Raw genomic sequence first — 20,973 nt, forward strand, 5'->3', positions numbered from 1 at the left:
AGGGGAGGGGCAGGGAAAAAGGGAGATAGAATCCGAAGCAGGCTCCAGGCTCAGAGCTGTCAGCACAGAGCCTGACACGGGGCTTGAACCCATGAACTGTGAGATCATGACCTGAGCCGAAGTCGGTCGCTTAACCAACTGAGCCACCCACGCATCCCTTGCCACTACATTTTTAAAGGCCTATTTGTAGCAGTGCCTTTCCTCCTGACACATCATCTCTGGCTATCAAGAAAAATATACAAGACATATCAAAAGGCAAAAAAACACAATTTGAAGAGAAAATGCAAGCATCAGAATCAGACATGGCAGGGAGATTGGAATTATCAGAGCAGGAATTTAAAATATCTGATTAATATGCCAAGAGCTATAATGGATAAAGTAGATTGCATGCAAGGACAGATGGGCAATGTAAGCAGAGAGATGGGAATCCTAAAAGAGAACCAAAAAGAAAGATTAGAGATAAAAGATTTTACTCATATAAGGACTTTATGATACAAAATGGATGAACATAAGGGAAGGGAAGCAAAGAGAATATAAAAACAGGGTGCAGGACAAAACAGAAGAGACTCATAAATATGGAGACGAACAGAGGGTTACTGGAGGGGTTGTGGGAGGGGGGATGGACCAAATGGGTAAGGGGCATCAAGGAGTCTACTCCTAGAATCATTGTTGCACTGTATGATAACTAACTTGAATGTAAATTAAAACATAAATTAAAAAAAATCACTAACAGAAATGAAGACTGCCTTTGCTGGACTTACTAGTAGACTGGACATGGCTGAGGAAAGAATCACCGGGCTAGAGGATATATCAGAATCTTTGAAAACTGAAAAGCAGAGAGAACAAAGCTTGAGAAAAAGAGACTATCCAAGGACTGTGGGACAACTGTAAAAATTTCAATATGTGTCTAAAGGGAATACCAAAAGGAGAAGAAACAGAGGAACAGAAGAAATATTTGCAACGGTAATGATTGAGATTTCTCCAAATTAATGTCAGATCCTAAAGTACAGATTGAGAAAGCCAGGGAAGACCAAGCAGGATAAATGCCAAATAAACTACACCTTGCCACATTATCTTCAAAGACTCAAACAAAAATTCCTGAAAGAAGCCAGAGCAGGGGGTAAAAAACCTTACCTATGGAGGAACAAAAACAAGAATTGCATCTGACTTTTCAGATACCATGCAAACAGTAAGAGAATGGAATGAACTACTCAAATGTTGAGAGAGAGGGAAAAAAAAAAAACACCTAGAATTCTGTACCCTGCAAAATTATTTTTCACAAGTGAAGGATAGTTTGTCAGACAAACAGAAATTGAGATTTGTTGCTGACCTTATAAGAAATTTGTTGACCTGCCTTATAAGAAATGTTTTAAAAGAAGTTCTTTAGAGAGAAAGAAAATCTATAGGTTAAAAACTTGGATCTATGTAAAGAAAGGAAGAACATCAAAGAAGGAATAAATGAAGGTCAGATAAAAACTTAGAAAAGGAAATAAAATATGTACAGTTGGGGGAAAAAAGATATAAAACTGTTTCTGTTTACAGACGATATGATTATCTTTGTAGAAAATCCGGAAGAATCAACAAAAAAAGACGTTTGGAACTAAAGAGGAATTATTTCAGGGTTGCATGATACAAGGCTAAGATAGAGAAGCCAGTTACTTTCCTATATACCACAACAATACATGAAATTTGTAATTAAAAACAATGCCATTTACATTAACACCCCCAAAATGAAATAAATACTAAGGGATAACTAACAAAATATGTAAAAGATCTATAGAAGAAAAATTACAAAAACAATGAATAAAATCAGAGATAATAGAGATATTTTATGTTCATGGATAAGAAGACTATTTTCAAGATGTCAGTTCTTCCCAATTTGATTTATACATTTAGTGCAATCCCAATAAAAAAAAAAAACAAAAAACCTCCAGCATGTCACTTTGTAGATCATGATAAACTGGTTCTAAAGTTTATATGGAGAGGCAAATGTTCCAGAATAATCAACACCGTATTAAGGAGAAGAGTAAAATTGGAGAGCTGATACTACCCGATTTTAAGATTTATTCTAAAGCTACAGTAATCAGGAGAGTGTAATATTGATGAAAAAATAGACGAATACATCAGTGGAACAGAATAGAGAACCCAGAAATAGACCTCCGTAAATAGCAGATTTTTGATGAAAGAGGCAAAAGGCAACACGGTGATGCAAAGACAATCACTCTGACAAATGGTGCTAGAACAGCTAGACATCCACATGCAAAAAAAAAAAAAAAAAAAAAAATCTAGATACAGACCTTATACCCATCACAAAAATTAACTCAAAATCTGTAGACCTAATTGTAAATGCAAAACTATAAAACTAGAAGATAACATGAGAAAACCTGTATGACCTTGGGCATGGTGACACCTTTTTTAGGTAGAGCATCCAAAGATACAATTCATGAAAGAAATAATAAATGATAAAATAGACTTCATTGAAAAATGAAAAATTTCTGCTCTGTGAGAGGACAATTTCAAGAGAATTAGTAGACAAGCCACAGACTGGGAGAAAATGTTTGCAGAAGACTCCTAAAGGACTATTATCCAAAATATAAAAATACTCTTAAAAGAATAAAAACACAAGCCAACTAAAAAATGGGCCAAAGACCTTGAAAGACACCTCACCAAAGAAGATATACAGATGGCTGATCAGAATATGAAAAGATGCTTCACATGATATGTCATCAGGAAAATGAAAATTACGATGGTAATGAAATACCACTACACAACTCTTAGAATGAAAACAAAACAAAACAAAACAAAACTGAGAACACCAAATACTGACAAGGACATGAAGTAATAGGAACTCTCAGACATTGCTGGTAGGAATACAAAATTGTACATAGTTGCTTAGGAAGAAAGTTTCTTCACAAAACTAAACAGATTCTTGTCATATGATAGCAATCACTCATTGTAGTATTTATCCAAAGAAGTTGAAAACAATATCCCCGCAAAAACCTGCACAAAGATGTTAATAGCAGCTTTACTCATAGCTGCCAAAAACTTGGAAACAACCGTGATGTTTTTCAGTGGGTAAATGGATAAACTGGTACATCCAAACAATGGAATGTCATTCATTCAGCTCTCAAGACATGAAATCAGCTCTCAAGACATGAAAAGACATGGAAGAACCTTAAATGCATGTCACTAAGTGAAAGAAGCCAATTTGAGAAGGCTGTATACTGTTTAATTCCAACTGTATGACATTCTGGAAAAGTCAGAAATCTGGAGACAGTAAAGATCATTGGTTGCCGGGAGTGAGTGGTGAGAGATGAATAGGGAGAGCACAGGATTTGTAGGGCAGTGACCATACTCTGTAGATATTATAATGATAGGTGTGTGTCATTATACTGTAGTGCAGACCCACAGAATGTACAATATCAAGAGTGAACCCCGAGGTAAATTGTGGAATTTGGATGATATGTTCATTCATGGTAAAAAAAAAAAAAAAACCCAAAAACCAAAAAACAAAACATACCATGCTGGTTAATGATGTTGATAATGGGAGGGTCTGTGTATGTGTGAGGGCAAGGAGTGTATGGGAAATCTCTATTTCTCCCTCCAATTTTGTCATAAACCTAAAACCTAAAACTGCTGAGAAAACAAACAAACGAACAAAACCCCAAAGTCCTGGGGAAAAAAATCCCAGGTGATTTTTTATTCAAGTGCTCGGGGAACAATACTCTGAGAACTGAATTTGCATCTCTGTGTTTATATGTGGCCTAGCTGTAGTTGTAACCTGTCTCTTACTATCTCTGAATTCATACTCTTCTGGCTCTGATAATTACTGGGCATAGAACAGAGCTAAGATGATTAAATTCTGTTCTTCAGATTCATCAAATGAAACAGATAAAACTAGTTACCTGTATTACAAGGCTTTGTGGAGGCCAAATGATCTGGGTGTAGATGTGTAAAAGGGTTCTGGCACATGGTACACCTCGATAAATGTCACTGATGATGGTGATGCTTTTCAAGAAGTAGAAAACACCTAATCTGCATCTCAGGGAATACAGTTTTTTTAATCTTAGGTCTGCCTTTTTGATTGATTCCAACAAAGTTCTCTCAGGGTTGTATGTATTAGGCAGACATGAAACCAAAGCATAGAATTTTTAAAGAATCCTGTAGGATTTGAGGTGTGAATTAATGCTTCCCTGATTTCAACTTGTTAGTTTTTATGACAGATGTATTCGTTTATTCAGCAGACAATTTGGATATTTTAATGATTCCTGGGCAAGTTATTACGAACAAGATTTACATAGTTTTGAACTTGATCACTTGTTGTTTGTATTCATCATTTGACATTGTAAACATTTCCCTAATGGATGGACATACCTTGAGACGGGCCTTAAGCCTTTCTGCTCATTTTTACCCTTTCCAAACATTGTATTGCTCCATCCATTTTTTCATTCATCTGTTAATTCTTTGTTGTTAGTTCTACAAATATTGATCAAATATATATTACAATTTTCATATCTATACTGTGTGTGTATAAACTTAAGAGAACAATGGGTGAATCAGTTTATTACTGCATTGTGTGTCAGTCTTCTTCTGATAGATACAACCTTGAAGCATTTATATCTTGTTACCATTTTATTATTTATTTATGTAATATTTATTTTGAGAGGGAAAGTACGCATGAGTCAGGGAGGGGAAGAGACAGAGAGAGAGAGAGACACAAAGAGAGAGAATCCCAGGAGCCCAGTGCAGGGCTTGATCCCACATACCCTGAGATCCTGACTTGAGCCAAAATCAAGAGTCAGTGGTCAACTGAGGTACCCAGGAGCCCCTGTTGTTACCAGTTTTCAAAGAGAGCAAAAAGTTTACTGAGTTATAAACTGGTAACTATGCATATATATATATACAATTTAATATCTCGTATATCCATATACATTTTTGCCTTGAGATATGTGTCTGAATCACATGTTTCATGTTAGAGTTATTTTCTAAGGAAAGGTAATCTACTTAGGACTGAGAAAGAAAAAAAAATGCATAGGAAACATGGAACATGTTCACCAAGTAGTGAATTATGCAAAGTCAATTACAGTGTAGTAGTGAACTGTTGGTACTTCAACTCTTCAGAAGCTTTGGGTCTATTTAGTACATTTCAGTATATTTAGTAGAATCCTAGGTGTGTATAGCACAGCCAGAGAAAAATCACCCTGTTAAAATGTTTGTACAGGGCACTGTTTACCAGTTTGTTTGTTTTTCTCTTCAGGGTATCAGAACCATACGTAATAGGCAGTTCTGCTCAACCAGATCTCTCTCTATATATCATTATCTATAAAAATTGATTAATTAGGGGTTTTATGAAGAAATACTTTGGAATAACTTTGCAATATATATTTATATACAGACATAAGTTATCATAAATATATCACTCTAAAAGGCATACATTGAGATTTTGATAAGAATCTGTTACTTTCTAGAAAGTTTGGTTAACATTAAAAGGAGAAACCATGTTTCTTAAAAAAATCCCTTCAAGGACATTAAAGATAAAAATTACTTTCATCATGGGAAATATGTTAAACATCTACAGCTACAGATTAATAATCCCTTTTAGTTTTACATAACCTTTTAAAAGGGGTTATAATACTAAAAAGTTACGGTATTTGGATTAAGTGGTGTTTTTTCTTGTTCCTGTAATAAAAAATTGGGAAGACTTAATATAACGGAGTTAACAGAAGCACGCCCTGCGGCTATTGCCTAAACCTTCCTGGATGCTTTGATGCAACTTGAGTGCCCTCTTCAGGCTGCATTTGAGTATGTTAGAACAATTTAGAATGTCCTTTGAATTGGTAAAATTGGGCCTCTCCCATTCCTGTGAACTACCAAAACAAAAGAATATTTTTTTTTTTTAGGTAACAGTTAAGTGCTTGTAGCTTTTGTGCTCGTCAGCTTTGAATTTCAGATGGCAGTGAGGTCTGAAGTGTGCTGAGCACTGGTGAGGTCTTAATTTGGTTGTTAGTCTAAGCTGACATAGACATATGCAAGAATCCAGTGAATTTCTTTGCCATTATTAGTTTGGGTTTCTCTATTTACCTATTAAGCATTAAGGAGTTGGAATATGGGGCTGAGGGATAACGGAGTCAAGTTTGTAGAAGTCAGTTTATGTTATCGGTGCACATTCCCTCTAAGGAGTCCTTTTCACTTTGGGTAGGTATCATTAATGTTGAAATATGTATTTCTCAGGCTCACTGAATTATTTTTAATGACAGATCTGTTCACTGATGCTCTTGCTACTGAATTGCACCCAACAGAAAAAAAGCCCCATCTACCCTGTCAGTATTAAATGTTCTCAAAGTACTGCATTTGTGTTGAGAAAGTATAATTTGCTTGGCTTCCCTGCAATTCTGTATTACAGCTAGATATATCCTTAAGTAGAAGCAACCTGTCTAGAAAATTTTTTGATTACTTTGGTGCTCTAGGTTCCAAAGGAGAATGTGTAAGAAATACGTCATCATTTCATTTATGTACTATTTTAATAGCTTCATATATTTTCCCAATTAGACCAGTATAGTAACATTCCAAGTGCCTTCCATTTATTTTCTTCCCCTCCAATATGCTGTACACACTGTTGCCAGATCCTGATTTTTAAATTAGTATTTTGCATAATCCACTTTTTTCAAAACACTCATAGTTGTTCACTGTTTATAGAATAAAATCAAGGTCCTATTTATCTTTCTACTGCAAGAAAGCTTCCAATCTCTCCTTAGTTTCGAACATGAAGCTTATATTCTGTTATTTGAAATGCATAATATACATTTCAGACTGGGTAGTCCTTGTTTATAGTGCATTTTCTACCTTAATGTTCTCTTCCTATCCTTTTGATTATAATTTTAGTCCTTCCATTCTCTTTGAATTTTTCACATTCACACTTTATACAACTGCTCTAATCTACTGTGATCTCATTCTCCTCTACATATATATATATGGCACTTACAATCTGCATTCTTTTTTTAATATATAGTTGATCTTTGAACAACACATGAGTTAGGGGACTGACCCCCACACAGTTGAAAATCTGTGCATAACTTTTGACTCCCCTAAAACTTTACTAATAGCGTACTGTTGACAGGAAGCTTCACCCATAACATAGAGTCGACTTACAAATATTTTATATGTAACATGTATTATATACGGTATTCTTACAATAAAGCTAGAGAAAAGAAGATGTTATTGAGAAAATACATTTCCAGTACTGTATTATATCCAAAAATTTGCATATAAGTGGATCTTTGCAGTTCAAATCCATGTCGTTCAAGGGTCAGCTGAATGTATTTACTTATGTGTTAGTGTGTTTCTGTTCATTTCTCTAAGAAGCTTCTTAAAGGTGGAGATTGTGAGTTATACTTCTTTATTATTGCAGCATATATTAAAATGCTGAATAAACATCGTTGATGATTTAGATCTAGATTCCATATTTGCATATGAAATTAACATGAATTATGTTAGATGATGTTAGATGTTAGATGATGACTTAGTCATTATATTAGATGATGTTCGATGATGATTTAGTCATTATAACCTTTCAAATTATGACTACCATTCCTTTGGGAAATACCATGTATTTGTGATGGTAACTTAGAATTTAAAGTATTTCTTCTTTTTCTTCCCAAGACCACCAATAGAGTGAAGTAAATTGGTCTTAAAAGAGACATTAACCTGTAATGTAAATCTCACAAAGTGGGCTTTTAGTCCCTTTAGAAGTCAGAAACTTAAATGTAGTGATATTTAGTTTTAGAGCATATATATATATATGTATATATATATTTAGGAAAGTATGTTATTATCACCATCATCAAACCTTTGTTAAATGACTGTTCTGTACTAGGTCCTAGACATTCAACAATCAGTGCATAAATACAATATGCATAAACAGAATAGACATATGCATTAAATAGTGCTATGCATTAGCTGAGAATTTCCATTTCAGGCACTTGCCTTAATAAGCATTGTAGGTGTAGAGATTTGAAGTGACTTCTGAAGGATAAGCAGTTTTTAAGCAAGCTTTGAAAGAAAGAAGGACAGTCTAAGCAAGAGATTTAAGCTCAAAGAATGAACATGGATGTCATAAAACGGAGAGAGTCTTTAAGTGTAGACTGTTCATATAGACGTAGGCCATAGATACAAGTTGTGGCCACGAGGATCTTGTCTTCCTTCTGCCCATTGTCTTCATTAGATAGGCAATGGGAAACTCCTTAGGATTTGAGAACATAGGATAGAATCTACAATTGCTACTTGGGAAATTTAATTGAAAAAGTGGATTGATATGGATACAGAGTTAAAAGGCAAAATTAACTCATCCTCCTTGACTCCTCAGTACTCTGTCACATAATCTTGCTTTATTTTCTTCAGAGTATATTTGATGATCTGAACTGTTGTGTATAACTTGCATGAGGCCTCTCTTTCCCCTTGGATTGTATTCTCCTTAAGATCAGAGCCCTTGCTCTTATATTAATTTTTGGTGGAACTAAAGTATATTTGTGTAATGAATTAAAGAGTGCATGAATGTATGTACATTCTAGTAGGTCTGGGCTTAGGTTACAACATTATGAGGGAAAGAAATTCAACATTATCCCTGTCTCACATCATCATTCTATAAGATACTGTACACAGATGTTGAATAGTAAAATTTGATTGTTTTCTTCCTGCATTATTTTTCGGAAAGAATCATTTTCATTTCTTAGAATAGCATCGTCCCAAGAATGCAAGTTTTTGCTGAGGCGCTGTTTTTCTAAGTTTCATTTTTCTGAAGTTAAAATGTTCTTCTGTGTAAAAATACACTTTTTTTTTTTTAATTGCAGTGTTACCTGTTTGATTTTTTTTTTAAGGTCGCATTGTCCTCTTGAGTTTTATTGGCATGCAAAGATGTGCAGACATACTTAATTGTTGCTGCCAATTCACTGTGTCAAGTGCTTCTTTAAAAATCAATGGTGAATACTTTCCAGTAATATTATATTCCATATGACAAAAATCAAATCAGATTTTAGGACTTATGCTGGTTTTTACTGTTTTTATTGTAGCAGTGAGGCACTGCTTTAAGTAGACGAGGGAGGGCACAGGCTGTGTATTCCTCTCATAAACAGAGCGCATGTCCTCATTTATGCCACAGCTCCTTTTTGCCTTTTGGTTCTTTCCCTTGTTAGGCCTTTGTGCTTGCTCTTCCTGCCACCTGAAATTTATTCTCCAGCTTGTTTCGATAATGTGTTCTTCTCATCCTTGGGACCTGAGCTTCAGAGTCACTTTATCTGAGAAACCTTTTAGGACATTCCATCTCCGTAGAGCCTCCACTGTTTGCTGCAATACCAGTTCCATGTGCTATGTTCTCAGTGTATATGGAAAGTGTAATTTGTCACTTGGTTGTTTATTATGTCTCCCCACTAAAGTATCAACTTCCTGACAGCAGAGACCTTGGAGTTTAGCTCATTCACTGTCATTAAGTCCTCAGTAAGTAGTTTTGCAGTGAATTATACTAAAGTAAAGCTTATTTAACCACCAGAGCTTTAAAAGATTATGACCATTTTCATTGAACATATTTCTGCCTACTGAGCCCAGTGCAGCCTTAGGCCGATCCTTGCAGTCGTCTGTGTTTGTACTATGGTCCAGTAAAAAGATGCCCTGAAGGTCTTTATGCTGACCTCACATTATAGAGCCCTTTTAAATATGTATTTTAATAACAGCAATATTATGTGCTCCTTGTTAATAATAAAAGAAAGAAAAAGCCTAAAATGAACAACTACACTCCCTAGTCTTTGCACTCATGTATTTGTATAGTTGGCTATGGGCAATCACTATTATTTCTTTGGGTTTTCTTCCTCTCGTGTTTTTTTTTTTTTTCCTTCATATATCTAAATGTTATAACAATATTTCATACAGCATACTTGTCTTGGCATTTCTTGCTATGATAGGTAAGGATTTAACTCATTTCTCCCCTTCTTCTTTTATTATTGTAACAATAAATAGCATCCTTTTATTTCTTGTCCACTAACTAGAGATGACATCTCTTGGTTCCCTCATTTGTCATATGAAGATTAGCAAACACACCCTTTCTTGTTCCTTCTTTTCCTTCCCTTTTACCTACCAAATCTTGTTAATTGTATTTTCATGTTTTCAGAGTTGATACCATTTACATTCTATACTATTCAAAATAATTAACCTTTCTCATTTCCAATTAATCAAAATTATGATACATTTTAATTTGCATTTTATTTAGACCTTTTATATTCATTTTCTTATAGTTTTTCCTGGAGCAAATATGTCTTCCATACTATGGTCTTAGTATCTTCCAACTTGTACTGATTCTGATGACTGCTTAGAATCTTTTCATTTTATTTATTTATTTTTTTTATTTTTTTATTTTTATTTTTTTCAATATATGAAATTTATTGTCAGATTGGTTTCCATACAACACCCAGTGATCATCCCAAAAGGTGCCCTCCTCAATACCCATCACCACCCTCCCCTCCCCTCCCTCCCACCCCCCATCAACCCTCAGTTTGTTCTCAGCTTTTAAGAGTCTCTTATGCTTTGGCTCTCTCCCACTCTAACCTCTTTTTTTTTTTTTTTTTCCTTCCCCTACTCCATGGGTTTCTGTTAAGTTTCTCAGGATCCACATAAGAGTGAAAACATATGGTATCTGTCTTTCTCTGTATGGCTTATTTCACTTAGCATCACACTCTCCAGTTCCATCCACGTTGCTATAAAGGGCCATATTTCGTTCTTTCTCATTGCCATGTAGTACTCCATTGTGTATATAAACCACAATTTCTTTATCCATTCATCAGTTGATGGACATTTAGGCTCTTTCCATAATTTGGCTATTGTTGAGAGTGCTGCTCTAAACATTGGGGTACAAGTGCCCCTATGCATCAGTACTCCTGTATCCCTTGGGTAAATTCCTAGCAGTGCTATTGCTGGGTCATAGGGTAGGTCTATTTTTAATTTTCTGAGGAACCTCCACACTGTTTTCCAGAGCGGCTGCACCAATTTGCATTTCTACCAACAGTGCAAGAGGGTTCCCGTTTCTCCACATCCTCGCCAGCATCTATAGTCTCCTGATTTGTTCATTTTGGCCATTCTGACTGGCGTGAGGTGATATCTGAGTGTGGTTTTGATTTGTATTTCCCTGATAAGGAGCGACGTTGAGCATCTTTTCATGTGCCTGTTGGCCATCTGGATGTTTTCTTTAGAGAAGTGTCTATTCATGTTTTCTGCCCATTTCTTCACTGAATCTTTTCATTTTAAAGTCCAATTAAATTTCAGTTCTAATTTGTACTTCATAGTTTCTTAGTTGGATCACAGCTTTCTTACACATCTTCTACCCTTCCTACCTTAACCATAATTCTGGTTGCCCTTTTCCGTTTCTTACAGTATTCCTATCATACTCTTAAGTTTTCTTATTTTTTCATTCATATTCCCTTTCTACCATTTACACCCTAAGTCAATTTCATGTTTCTTACATCTCTGAGAACATGTTTATTTCAGACTTAAAATTGGTTTGATATAGAATTATACATTGAAAATAACATGCTCTCAACACTGAAGGAATTGTTCATTATCTGCCAATATCTAGTGCTGCTAAATACTAGTCCAAGCCCAATCAATCTCATTGTTTGTCATTGTTGCATTTTTTTTTTCTTTTTGGTCAGACATTCTTTTTATCTATAATGATCTAAAATATCACAGTATGTCTGGGTGTCTGTCTTTTCCCATTCCTCTTATGCAGAATCTAGGAAGTAATTTGAAGTGTGGAGACTTAGTCTCCTTTAATTGTTTTGTGTCTCCAGAAGTATTTCCTCCATGCTCGCTTCTTTTTCTAGGTCTCCTCTGAAAGTTGAAATTTGGGGGTTATATCTCTGGGTCCCTTCCTCTTTTCTTTGCCAAATGTAGTCCACCTGTGAATTTTTTGTTTTTTGAATTTTATTTAACTCTATCTTCTTACGTTGGTATTTAATTTGAACAGTCATATGTTAAATTTTAAATGCTGCCCTTTACTTTCTTTGTTCCTTTTCTGTGATACCATTCTGTGTGTGTGTGTGTGTGTGTGTGTGTGTGTGTGTGTGTGTGTTGAATACTATTGGAAGAAGCAGTCTGTCAGGGGCCCTGAGGATCCCTGCATGTTTTTACCGGTTATGCCAAGAAGGAATAGGCTTGGCTGCTCTTTTCCTGGACATGTACAGTGAGAAGCCTTAAGGAAGGAAATAACGTCTTCCACTGAACAAAGCACATTTATTTCATTTATTATAAAAACAGTAAGTGCCTCAAACTTGTTCCTCTCCTGTAACACAGTTAACTGTGTGCTGGCATTCATGAGGGACCCTTTGTGTCACTGGTAAGATTTGGGGGCAAGAGGAACTGATGCTAACAAACACGAAGTAATAAAGTCCTTTGTCTCTGACCCCGCTGTCTCATCTTTTCTGCCAGCATCCATGAAACGGTAACAGGGTAGCTTGTTAGCTTGTACATAAGACAGTTTCTTCTGGAATCTGTTTTGTTTTTTAAATCATGTCAGGTTTTCCTCAAATATAAGGTGATTTTTTTTTTTTTTTTTCATTTCGCCGTAGAAAGACTAACATTGGGACTGGTTGGGAGTGGGGCAGAAGTTTGGGTCTTCTGTTCTCTATAAAGAAATTTAATTATCTCTATTTTGAGTTCCATTTCTTACCTCCAGACTCTGCTCCTTCTTAACCCAGCACTTTTCCTAACTCTTTCCTGCACTGCAGTCTCACTTTGTGATTGTACCCTTCTCCATCAAAACTTTGCCACTAGCTTTCTGTTTTCCAGGTACTTCATGAAATCTCTTATCTGCTGCTGACTGTCCTCCAAGTCTTTTATGTTATGATGAGATTGTGCATTTTTATCTCTTCCATTTTGGGGAGAAGAAGATAAACTCCTTTCTTAATTATATGGAAGGAACACACTTTTTTAAAAAAATGCTTTAATGATCCCATGTTGCTTTTTGTTTCTAGACTGTGACTACGTCCTTCTAGTAATACTCCAACTGTACACTTAGATATAAAGCTTTGATATCCGGAAAATCAGCAAAATGTCCAACAGAAATTCAAAATAGGAATGACTGTTATTCATAGAGGAGGGCTTATTTGTGGCATTCGGTTCGGCCACCAGACAAGTTTTTGCTGACTTACAGTAATTTTGAGTGTAATTGCATTTTTAGATAAATGGAATATATAAAGATGCAGTATAACTATATTTACAATTTAAAACATGCCTATGTTTTTGTCTCTTTGTTAAACTGAATTGCTAATATTCTTAAAATCTGCTTTATGTTTTTTACTAAAAGTCATTCGAAGATTTAAATTATATATATATATAGGGGATGCCATAAACTCTAGAATAAGAGTTGTCGCTTATTTAAAGGGCCATGCCAGGCTTTCAGTCCACACAGTTTCCATTACAACTACTCAACTGTGTCCTTACACAGCACAGTAGCCGTCATAGCAATATGTAAATGAGTCATTGTGGCTCTGGTGCAGAAAACCTCTATGGACAACGCAGTATGAATCTTACATAGTTTTCAAATATCCTGGACTGTTTCTTCTGTTTTTTTTTTTTTTTTTACAACCATGTAAAAATATAAAAATAATGCTTGCAGTATGTGTAGAAATTAGCCAACCCATGTGTTAGAATTACCTGTTTTATTAACAGCTTTGTTAGTGCTTGAGTGCTGACGTGTTTTTACTCTGCCCCATTATCTTTATCAGGCAAGCTAATGAAGAATATCAAATACTGGCTAACTCCTGGCGCTATTCGTCTGCTTTCTGTAACAAACTCTTCTTCAGTATGGTGGACTATGATGAGGGGACAGATGTTTTTCAACAGGTAAAAGAGTTGTTTCTTATTTTGCTACTATATATGATAGAGTTGGTTATGGTCGGTACATTTTTGTTTGCCAAGTAAAAACAATTCGTTGAATAAGTCAATAAATACAATGAGTAGTTGTAATAAATCGTGTGATAGGATTAAAGTAATTTTAGCCAGTATTATCTTTGTCAGTGCACAGTTTTTTCTATTAGTGTGTGTGGTAAACACATGTTAACTTTTTCATTATGGAAGAAATACGTCTTTTCATGTATATAGTGGTAGTTTACATCCATTACCCTTATTTTGATATTTAACTGTATTGGGTTTAGGTGATATTTTGCACCAATTTTTGAAATTTTGTATAAATTCAATGTAATTTTTACTTAACCCTCGCTGCTTCTAGTGTGAAAGATACCGAGAACTTTACATGTAAAGTATTAAATATTTATTTAAAAGTGTTCTCTGTGGTGGACTGAATTGTGTCCCTCCCATAACCCCAAAGTGACTGTATTTGGAGATAGGGCCTTTAAGGAGATAATTAAGGTTAAATGAGATCATAGAATGGGACACTAATTCAATAGGACTGGTGTCCTTATAAGAAGGAAAGACACTAGGAGAATATGTGCACAGAGGAAAGGCCACATAAGGACACTCCAAGAAGATGACTGCAAAAAAGCAAGAGAGGTCTCTTTAGGAAACAGTTCTACTGCTGTCTTAATCGTGGTCTTCTAGCCTCCAGAGCTGTAAGAAAACAGATTTCTGTTTTTTAAGCCACTCAGTCCATGGTATTCCATTACGGCAACCCAGGCAGAAGAATACATTCTCATTTACATAGTCTTCACTGTCGAGCAAGGTAATGAATTGTGGCGAAGGATGCTAGTGGTCATGACTTTTGTCATGGTTGTGTCATCATCTTTCCTAAACTCATGTTCCAAGCACTCTTTGAAATGCTTAATATGTATTCTTTCATTTAGTTTCACAATGATCCAATGAGAAAAATACTGTGATCTCCCATTTCACAAATAAGGAAGTTAAGGTATGGGGAGGTTGCTTAGCTAAGTTTACAAATTTAGTATCATTTAGGGCTAGAATTTGAGCTCAGCAGTCTGGCTCCCAGGGCTCTAGTTCTTAATTATGCGGTTATCCTGCGCTTATTAATAGATTTATATTTATACCGCATGATCAGTGCCTTTCAAATGTAAAACTTATGTTAGTACCTGGCATTGACCAGTTTGGTCTATTTTATTTTTCTCATATGTGACATTCTTTGGCTTAATACTTTACCAGGTCATAGGAAAGCACTTAGTTTTGTAAAGAATCTAGATCACTAATTATAAATGGGCCATTAGTAAGTAGTTTTGCTTGTTTGCTTCCAGACTGATTATTCATTCCTCTTTGTCAGTTTCCAGTTGAATGAGAGAAATTCTCTCTTTACCTTCAAAACCCTTTATTCTTGGTCATTCCTGTTAGGTTTCCTTACTTATTTTTCCCCTGTAAATTTATTTTGCTTTGGGGATGTTTCTTTTTGTTCACCTGTTCAGCAGATATTATTGACTGTCTACAGAGCAATGGATGCAAGAGAAACACACACATAGCTCTTACCCATAAAGAGATTATGGATCAGGGAGGTGATAATAATAGTAATAATATAATAATAAAAACATATAGAGGCACCTGGGTGACTCAGCTGGTTAAGCATCTAACTCTTGATTTCAGCTCAGGTCATGATCTCACTGTTGGTGAGTTCGAGTCCCATATCGGGCTCTGCTCTGACAGTATGGAGCTTGCTTGGGATTCTCTCTCCCTCTGCCCCTCCTCTGCTCGCTTGCTCTCGCGCTCTCTCTCTCTCTCTCTCTCTCTCGCTCTCGCTCTCGCTCTCTCTCTCAAAATAAATAAATAAACGTTAAAAAATGCATATGTACAGATCTTCTTCAACTTATGATGGGGTTATGTCCCAATAAACCCATTATAAGTTGAAAATATTACAAGTAAAAAATGCATTTAATACACTTAACTACTGAACATTATAGTTTAGCCTTACCTTAAATGTGGTCAGAGCACTTACATTAGTCTACAGTTGGACAAAATCAGTTAACACAGTCTGTTTCCTATTAAAGTGTTGAATATCTTTGTAATTTATTGAATATGGTAGTGAAAGTGAAAATCAGAATGGTTATATGGATACAGAATGGTTGTCACTGTATCAGTTGTTTACCCTCATGATTGCATGGCTGACTGAGGGCTGTGACTCACTGCCCTTGTCCAGCATCAGGAGCTAGTATTGTATTGCATATTACTAGCCCACAAAAAGATCCAAGTTCAAAATTTGAAGTACAGTTTCTAATGAGTGTGTATTACTTTGGTACCAAAGTAAGGTCCAAAAATTATAAAGTTGAACCATTGTTAAGTCAGGGACCGTCTGTAATTTCAAATAACATTAATGTTATTTACAGGTCTCCGTAGAATCTCAGGAGAATTGACCTTAGAGATAATCAGTTGAAGTGCTGTTCATTATTAGGAAATAGTTGTCCAGGTCTGATCTGATGGCTAGAGCAGAGGCTTCAAGCCCAAACATCTACTCTGGCCAAGTTTGTAAATTAAATGAAGAAATCAGATTGGATTAGCTTAATTTCATTGTGGTATGTTTATTTACATATAGTTTTGATATACTGAACACATTCGTTCTTGACTTGCTTAATTACTTATGTTTTCTCCTATTAAAACAAAGTCTTGGTCTTTTTTTTTTTTAATCTTTGATGGAAATACTATTTCATTTTTCTCCTAACTACTGTAAGAAATAAAGCCAGTAAAACACAGTGGAACTAACCATTGGTCTCATTGTTGAGGAAACAATATGGTGTGGATGAGGACTACAGCAAAGTGGAGAGGATAAACTTGATCTCAGTGAGAGAGACAGAGCTCATTTGAGCTCTGTTGAGCAAATGCAGGCCACATGTAGCTGGAGCTGTTTTTCCAAGAAGGAATCCAAATATGAATTTTTATAAAGTTTGGCATAGATAGGAAAATTGACATAAAGATTGTGTTTAATTGAAAAATTTCCTCAGGTTAATTTTTTTTCAGCTGAATTCTGACTATAGACAACTGCTTTGTCTTTTCTAAACCTAGCCCCTTGCTTAGCAGTAAGAGTTATTTTAAAACGCATAAAAGTTGTGACAGTTAATGGTTTTTATGGGAAACTTTAATCTAAAAAATACGGAAGTGCACATTTTGCTTTACTGAGAACTACTAAAAGATTTTCAGTGCCATGTTTCTTTTCTTACTAACTGTTGAACCACATTTTGTTGAAGTGCTCTTTCTAAAGTGACATTTTAAAACACCGTGCTGTCTGAAGATAATATTATCATGAGTGCTAAAACTTGGCAATTCCCGGCCTCCTGGGGACTTGTTGGGAAAGTAACGTCAGCTCTATGGGATTTCTGTGTAATGTTTGTGGGTACGAGACTGATGACAGACCAGCCAGTTCACGATGACGATGTGTTACAAGCCCCTGTGGACCAGCAATAAGATTTGTGTTGTGCTCTGCTTTGTAGCCTTGGGAAATTTGTACATTTTAATGAAGGTGAAAGCTTTGAATTATATGCTCTTTTTAAACTCTAAAGTGTTTAGATATTCAACTTTATTAGGAATTTTCTGGTTGTTCCAAGTACAGAGACTTTTTACTTGGAATCTGTTATTTACATGTTGGCTGTCGCTCTCTCTTGTGTACCCATCACGGAAACGCACATAAACATGTCTGGAGTGGGAAAAATCACAGAGAAGAAAGCAACTGGTGACTGTTTTGTGCTTTTTAACCAGTGTTACTAACATCCGTAACGTGCAGGCCCGCTGCTGGTACTGCTGATTCGTTACTTTGATGTCAGCTGCCATGACAGTTTTTGCTTTTTCATTCTCAGTATGGGGAAATGCTGAGCTATATGGCCAAAGAAGGCCAAAAGTCTCTTGGCCTTCTATTTGAGACATTTTTCATAATTCCTGAGCAGTGAGAATTCAATTGACATAATTGTTATAGCTTGTTACTCAATGCAAATTAACCTGCATTTGTTTTAGATACCATATTCTTAATAAGCACCATTTATATTAAGGTAGTGTTCTGTTCAGTACAGTTTTCGAATGGAATTACCTGTAGAAAACAATTGGGAGATATAACCATTTTAAGACAGTTGAATTAACAGAGAAGTTGAATAGAAGAAGACTGTCATTGTGGATTTCTCCTGTAGTCTGGTAAATTTAAGCTGTTTGGAACAAAAATCTTAGTTTCTTATACCATCATTTTTAAAAAGTCTTTAAATTTTTAATAATTTAATAATTTGACATTAATTCTATTATGCATTTATATTTTTCATCAAATGCCAGTATTTTTCTTTAATAAACTGGGTAAGTGAGACAGTACGATAAGTGTGCAGGTTCAGAGAACTTAGCCGAATTCACAAGTTCTTTTTCAGTCAGTAGCACATTACAGTGAGTAAACACAGCAATTAAACTCTGGAAAGCCACTTGGATCTTCAGAATAAATGCTCTTTCCAAAACTCATGCAGAAAAAATAACCCATAAAATGTTCAATTAATGATATGTAAAGATTGTTGGGATATTATATTTAGTATTTTTTATCTGATGTTTTTCAGCTCAACATGAACTCTGCTCCCACGTTCATGCATTTTCCTCCAAAAGGGAGACCCAAGAGAGCTGATACTTTTGACCTTCAAAGAATTGGATTTGCAGCTGAACAACTAGCAAAGTGGATTGCTGACAGAACGGATGTTCATGTATGTTTTTATTCCCTGCAGTTTTAATAAGAGGCTAATTAGTTTGCTTTGTTAGAGCACTGTAATAAGGCCACAGGATTTTTAAAATTACGCTGTACAACATTTTGTCTTGCTTAGAGAAAACTGTCTGATAGCTGTAACCTGAACTTTGACTGAGTTAGGTGAATTTAAATGGCCGTTTAGAATAATGGTACACGGATACTTTAAGAACCATTAAAAAGTACATTGGTTAGTCACAAAGTAATTTCAGAGGCTAAAATATATATGGAACATTGTTCAAAGGTATTAAGAAATTCTAATTAAAAAGATGTGTAATTTTTATTTAGCTTTTGGGCAAATAAAAATGATACAATACTCACTTTTCATGAGCCATGTGAAAAAATACTCATATATGCTGTTCTTGGGACTGGAATAGCTATTTTAAGAGCGTGTGTAATGTCTTTCTTTTAAGTAATGTAACTTTAACAATTCCACGTCTTAACCTAAGGACATAATTAGGGATGATTCAAATACTTAGCCATAGAAACTTTATTTTATTTATTTATTTATTTATTTATTTACTTATTTATGTGTGTATTTTTTAGAAATATTTTTAAAATAACATTCATTGTAGTAGGAAAAAACCGGAAATAAGTTACATACTTTATCTTTAAGTAGTTGAATGTACTGTAGCATGGACAGCAATGATCTGCAAGTACATGTGACATCAAAAGAAGCCCAAAGTGTAGGTTAGAAAAACAGTATTTATAGTATGATCTATAATTTTGTTTTAAACCATAAATAGGAGTGTGGATATGTAGACTGTTTATTCAGGGAGTAAACAAACCAAAATCTTGATGGTAGTTACTGTCTATGTGGAGGGCTCAAGGCTGCTTTATTCCCACTTCTCACCAGAATTTGCTAGAGTGAACAATTACAACCAGTACCTTTCTTCTAAAATATGTAACTTTATCATAAGGTGTAAACACATTTATTCTTAGTCAAGATGGGTGTCTCTCATCACTGTTAAATTATTTACATCATGGTTTTTAATGATATTTTGGCAACTAAACCCATTTTCTTAACTCTTGACATATTTTTTAAATGTTTTGGCAAATACTCAGTTCTGCAACAGTATCATGTAGTTCGTACAAGATACTGAGGGTAATATTGCAAAAGTACTATTAATTCTTTATAAGAGTTGCTGAATTTTAATCAGAAATGATCCTAACTTGTTGATCATACCTATATGTTAAGTTACTTGATAAATATACTTGTGTTAAAAAATCTATTTGAGGGGCACCTGGGTGACTTGGTTAAACGTCCGACTCTTGATTTTGGCTCAGGCTCCTGGTCGTGGGACTGAGTGCCACTTCAGGCTCCTTGCTAAGTGTGGAGCCTGCTTAAGATTCTCTTTCCCTCTCTCTATGCTCCTCCCCTGCTTGCATACATTTGCGTGCGCGCTCTCTCTCTCTCTCTCTCTCTCAAAAAAATATATATATATAGATACACACAATTTTTTTCTGAAGGTGAACTGCATTTCCTGAGAAATAGGTAAGAACAGTACAGATAACACCTTCAAAGATTTACATTGATGCAATATTTTTATTTGAGCGGCTATCCATATTCTGGTCAGTTGACCTAATAATAGCCTACGGTAACATTTTCATGCCTTCAATACAAAAATCCAGTCTAGAATTAGGTATTGCATTTAGTTGTCAGGATTTTTTAGCCTCTTTTAATCCAGAATATTTCCATAGCCTATCTTTGTCTTTTAAATACATTGACATTTTGAATTCTTTTCCATTTTTTAAATAGAATGATCCTCATTTGATATGCCTGATATTTATTTTTTCTGATATTTGTTTATGATTGGATTCTATTTATGCATTCTCAAACACAATACTACATAGGTCATTATTTGTTCTAATGACATCTTTATGCACATGATATCTGTCTGACCCTCAATGATGATGTTTAATTCTGGTCAAGGTGTTTTCCATTTCTCCCCTGTATAATTACTGTTTTCCCCCTTCTCCTTTGTTGTTAGTGAGTTGTCTGTGTGGAGACACCTTAGATTAAAGAAATATCCTGCTCCTCATCAAAATTTTCTGCTGGATCTAGCATCCACTGGTCATATTACTCTGATTCAGATTTTACTGTGATGGTTGCAAAGTGATGATCCAATTCTGCCTGTCCCTCCATATTCCTGGTTGGCCTTCAGCATTCTACTGTGAGCAAGAGACCTCCCCTCCTATCAATCAGTCAGTCAGTCATTGGTAGGGGCTCATAAGTTGAATTTTTCTACAGTGGTTTATAAGTTATTACTATGCTTAAATGTTTTGGT

At 35.2% G+C, this 20,973-nt stretch overlaps 1 protein-coding gene across 5 annotated transcripts in view; it reads left to right on the plus strand.

Moving 5' to 3' along the window:
* TUSC3 (tumor suppressor candidate 3) overlaps positions 1-20,973 on the plus strand; it is a 261,164-nt gene that overhangs the window by 121,417 nt on the left and 118,774 nt on the right. For all 5 annotated transcript variants that reach the window (XM_078445394.2, XM_078445392.2, XM_078445395.2 and 2 more), the window contains exons 3-4: positions 13,764-13,881; positions 18,507-18,647. In XM_078445394.2, the coding sequence (XP_078301520.1) occupies positions 13,764-13,881; positions 18,507-18,647 (259 nt within the window). The remainder of the gene's footprint in view (positions 1-13,763; positions 13,882-18,506; positions 18,648-20,973) is intronic.

The sequence above is a fragment of the Panthera onca genome, chromosome B1, assembly GCF_046562875.1.
Source record: "Panthera onca isolate mPanOnc1 chromosome B1, mPanOnc1 haplotype 2, whole genome shotgun sequence".
NCBI lineage: Eukaryota > Metazoa > Chordata > Mammalia > Carnivora > Felidae > Panthera > Panthera onca.